The 5,000-nt window shown below is 41.7% G+C and overlaps 1 protein-coding gene across 2 annotated transcripts in view; it reads left to right on the forward strand.

Annotated features, from left to right (window-relative positions):
* The window catches only part of Gp93 (heat shock protein 90 Gp93), a 47,220-nt gene that overhangs the window by 32,551 nt on the left and 9,669 nt on the right, over positions 1-5,000 (forward strand). For both annotated transcript variants that reach the window (XM_080274172.1, XM_080274173.1), the window contains exons 9-10: positions 327-498; positions 3,554-3,799. In XM_080274172.1, coding sequence (XP_080130298.1) covers positions 327-498; positions 3,554-3,799 — 418 coding nt within the window. The remainder of the gene's footprint in view (positions 1-326; positions 499-3,553; positions 3,800-5,000) is intronic.

A 5,000-nucleotide genomic window follows, 5' to 3' on the forward strand; every position in this document is an offset into this window, starting at 1 on the left:
GTTTGTCAAAACCTCCATATTACAGCACCAGCTGTATAGTAAAGGATTTTAAATATCCTGACATGAGGACCACCTGTGTTTTGTCTGTACTTTGTATTTTAAAATAACAATGCTGTAATTCAGTTTTTTGTTTTAAAGCAGTCTTGGTTTGATAAATTTTTTAGGTGTTAGCTAGTGGATATCATGTCATAATTTTACTGTAATTTTAAAAGCTCACACATAAGGTAAGATATGTTGCTTAGTAACAGTATGAGCTTAATGCAAGGGACGAAGTTTTTAATACTGGCAGGTCAGTTTGCTTAACCTGTTTATACTGTTCTGTATAGCATCAAGCTGGGTGCCATTGAGGACTCTGCCAACCGCACCAGACTGGCCAAGCTGCTGCGCTTCCTTTCCTCCGCCAGTAAGGACAAGGCTATATCACTCTCGGAATATGTTGAGCGCATGAAGGACAAGCAGGAGCATATCTATTACATGGCCGGGGCTTCTAAGTCTGAGGTTAGCACTTTTTTAAATTGTAGGATGGCTTAGAGAAATGTATTGCATATAATGTAAATTTTTGTGGTAGGCTGTAGTAAGCATTTGTGTAACTGAAGCTTGAATTTTAATGTGATTGGTGTATGGCAGAGTTGAGGCTGTCTTAAGTTCAGTTATTCAGTTAACCTAGTCTATTTTCTAAATGGAAATTTTAAAACTTTTGATATGAATTAATATTAAATGGATCTCTACCTTCATTATTTAAAGATTAATTTGCTTTGCAGAGAAGTTTCTTGGCATACTTCGGCTTTAATCATGGTAGATATTTCAGAGAGCCTTGGAGGGCCCAATACCTGCCCAGGGCCCCAACCAAATGGGCAGATTTGCATGGCTATGTGGAATGAGAGAGAGGAGCAGTCAGGGAGAAAGACAAAGTTGAGAAGATGAGGATCAAAGAAATGGCAGATCAATACGGGACCAGAGTAAGGAAGGAGTTAATCAGTGAATTGGAATGAAATGGATTTGGACAGCCTGTGGAATGCATATAGGGATTGCTTCGTTAGGAATGCTAAAGCAGTGTGTGGTATGGCAAGAGTAACAACAAAGAAGAAAGGTATGGCATGGTGGGACAAAGAGGTTAAGGGAGCAGTGGAGGAAAAGAGGAAGAAGTGGCTCAAGTGGTTACAGAACGGGGGTTCAGTTGAAATAAGAACTGAATATATCGAGAGCAAGAAGCATGTAAAGACTACTGAAGGCGAACAAGGAGGTAAATGATCTAGGAAGAAAAATTGATGCAAATTACTCTGAAAATAGGAAGTTATTTTGGAAAGAGGTGCAGAAATGTAGAAGTGACAGCGGAAAGAAATGTGAAAGTGTGAAGGATGCAAGTGGTAGATTAACCCATGGCGATGTAGTAAGGAAGAAACTTGAAAGTGTGAAGGATGTAAGTGGTAGATTATTAACCCTTGGGGATGAAGTAAGGACCAGATGAAAAGAATATTTTGAAAGCCTGATGAATGGGAGTAGAGAGCAGAGTGGCTGTTAACATGATTGGTTTAGGAGGTGTGCAGAGAAGGAATACAGTGCCAGGAAACGTGACACATGCACAGGTGAAAAATTCTTTGAAGCAGCTAAAAAATTAGAAAGCAGCTGGGGTTGGTGTGGTGTATGCAGAGATGATTAAGTGTAGCAGAGAGAGCAGAATGAAGTGCTTGTTGGAGATAATAGTATGTAAGAAGGCAAGGATAATTGAAACTGTGACAGCAAAGTGGAGAAAGGCTGTGATTGTGCCCCTGTACAAAAAGGTGAGCGAAGCGAGTGCAAAACTTATTGTGGCATAAGTTTGTGTGGTAGGGAAGGTATATGGAAGAATTCTTTGAGATATCAGAACTCCAAGTGAGTGATGAACAGGGTGGCTTTAGGAGTGGCAGAGGATGTGTAAATCAGATATTTGCAATGAGACATAGTGGAGAAGGCTTGTGAGAAGGACTATAAGGTGTTTATGGCATTGATGGATCTGGAAAAAGCATATGACAAAGTAGGTAGAGAAGGATTATGGAAGGTTTGGCAGATGTATGGTATAGATGGTAAGCTGCTAGGTGCCATCACGAGCTTTTATGCTGGTAGGGAGGCATGTGTAAGGGTAAATGAGCATCGGTGTGAATGGTTCACGATCAGTGTGAACGTGCGACAAGGTTGTCACGTCCCCGTGGTTGGTTCAATATATATATGGATAGGGTGACAAGAGAGGTAAAAACATGAGTAATGGAGAGAGGATGGTTTTAGTAATGAATGGTGGTGGATGGAATATCTCAAAATATGTTGTTTGCTGGTGGTGCAGTACTATTTGCAAATATATGACAAGAACTTCGTTGTGTAGTGCAGAGTTCTGCAGATGTCTGTGAACGCTGTGCCTTGGGAGTAAATGTAGAAAAGAGTAAAGTAATGGTAATTGAGAGAGGTGACTCCTAGTGTGATTTTACAGTGAAGGAAGAGAGACTGGAATTAGTGAGAGTTTATACACCTGGGTACAGTGATGGAAAGAGGAAAATGTGCAAAAAAAGTGGAAAGTAGAGTGACATAAGGAATGTAGCTGGTGCTATGAAGGCCTTGATAAGAAACAGGCTTGAGTGTTGCAGCTGTGCGAGGCTTACCTGAAGGAGTGTTGGGGCCAAACATTAATAAGAAACAGGCTTGAGTGTTGCAGCTGTGCGAGGCTTACCTGAAGGAGTGTTGGGGCCAACTTTAATGTTTGGATGTGACTGTGGCATGGCATGAAATGAAAAGTCAGGAGTCAGAGCAGTGGAGAAGGTACTGATGCAGAATGTATGTGGAGTACAGTGTGTTGATAGAATACAAAATAATGTGATTCGTGAAAAATGTGGAGTGAGAAAGTCTGTGGACACCAGAATTGAAGAGAGTTTACTGAGATGGTGTGGTCATGTGGAGAGAATGGATAACTATAGTGGTGAAAAAGGTATATCTTGAGAAAATTTGAAGGAGGGAGGAAGCGAGATAGGTCAAGAAGGTGGAGGGATGTGGTGGATGTGTGTGAGAGGAAGAGAGGTATGGAAGTTGGTGAGGCTAGGGGACTGATGAGATCGAGCTGGCTGGATGAATATTGAGAAGTGCATGATCAGGGATTTGGCATCCCTTTTTAACGTGACAGCATTCAGATTGACTCGGTTAGACAAGTTTTTGTAAAGCTGTAGAATGTGGTGAAAGTTTTTGGCGTATCTGATTGAGCTAGGATTCCATGGGGCTCGAGTGATGAGTGAATGGAAACATGGTCCATTGGATTAGGCAGACTTGGGCTGTCTGGACATTGCTACTAACTCTGCCCTAGGGTGGGAAAGGAGGTCTGGATGATGATGATGATGATGATAAACTTGGGATGTCTGGACATTGCTACTCACCCTGCCCTAGGGTGGGAAAGGAGGTCTGGATGATGATGACTTCATTTGTTAAAAATGTAGCACCATTATACAATCTTTTTATTTTTGTATATATTGTTGCCAGTAGATTATGAATGCTTGTTATAAGATGGAGTCAGCTTTGATTTCATTCTACTCCTTAGGTTGAGAACTCTCCATTTGTTGAGCGTCTTATCAAGAAGGGCTATGAAGTGTTGTACCTGGTGGAAGCCATTGATGAGTATGCCATTAATGCCATCCCAGAATTTGAAGGCAAGAAGTTCCAGAATGTGGCCAAGGAGGGTCTGACCATTGACGAGGGTGAAGGTGCCAAGGAGCGTCTGGAGGAAGTAAAGAAAGTGTTTGAGCCTCTCACAAAGTGGCTCAGTGAGGAGGCTCTCAAGGATGAGGTCAGTAAAACAGTGGTTTGATGGCTTCAGTTTTCATATACAGTATGAGGTCTGTTCAGGAAGTATGACCTTAGGCTAAAAAAAAAAAAAAAAAAAAAAAAAAAAAGCTAATGTTAAGAAAGTCTGGATTGTAATTTGCACACTCTAGCATCTCTTGAGCAATATTCATCTGAGAGAAGAGATCATGATGAATGTGGTGAAGCACCTGCCAGATACGGAAAACAGACTTAGAAAAATGTCTCGGGCAGTGTAAAGAATGCTGGGCTGTGTGTGTCAAGTCAGAAGGGGTTTACCTTGAGAGGGATTAGTGTCCTGGCTTAACAGGTTAGCTCTGTTTTTTTGGAGGTTTAAAATGGGATACTTATTGAACAGGTTTCGTACCAATAGTTTAATCTTTACAGAATCAGATTAAAGTTTGAGCTATTTTTTATACTCTTGAAACTTTATGAAATTGAGAGTGAAACATTGGGGTCAGTGATAGTGTCATGGTGACATTAGTAAGAGTATTAACTGATAAGAAACAGAGGCTTGAGTGTTGCAGCTGTGCGAGGCATACTTGAAGTGTTAGTGCCACCTTTAACATAAGGATTTGAGACTATGGTGTGGCATGAAAATGAAAAGAGTAAGAGCACTGGAGATGGGATTGCTGAGGAATGTCTGTGGAGTACGGAGTGAATAGGATACTGAATAATGTGATACGTGGAGGATGCAGAGTGAGGAAGTCTGTGGACACCAGAATCGAAGAGAGAGTTCTGAGATGCTTTGGTCATATGGAGAGAGTGGATGACAGTAGTGATAAAAAGGCTATATCTGAGCAAATTTGAAGGAGGGAGGAGGCGAGATAGGCCAACAAGAGGATGGAGGGATATGGTGCTTGAGTGTGTGAGGGAGAGAGTTATGGAAGTTGGTGAGGCTAAGTGTCTGACAAGAGACAGAGCTGGATGGATGAATTTTGTGCGGAGAAGCGAATAGCCAGGGATTTGGCACCCCTTTTTAAAGTGAGTGAGTGAATTTGGTCTATCAGATGGGGTAGGTATATGTGAAGTCACAGAACTTTTTATCTGATGGAACCAGGATTTTGAGGGCTTGAATGAGGAGTGAATGGAAGCATGGCCCACTGAATTGGGCAGACTTTGGCTGTCTGAATGTTGCTACTCCTCACCCTGCCCTAGGGTGGGAAAGGAGGTCTGGATGATGATGA

This window comes from Coenobita brevimanus, chromosome 57, assembly GCF_032717465.1.
Source record: "Coenobita brevimanus isolate Jiangsu-jjx chromosome 57, ASM3271746v2, whole genome shotgun sequence".
NCBI lineage: Eukaryota > Metazoa > Arthropoda > Malacostraca > Decapoda > Coenobitidae > Coenobita > Coenobita brevimanus.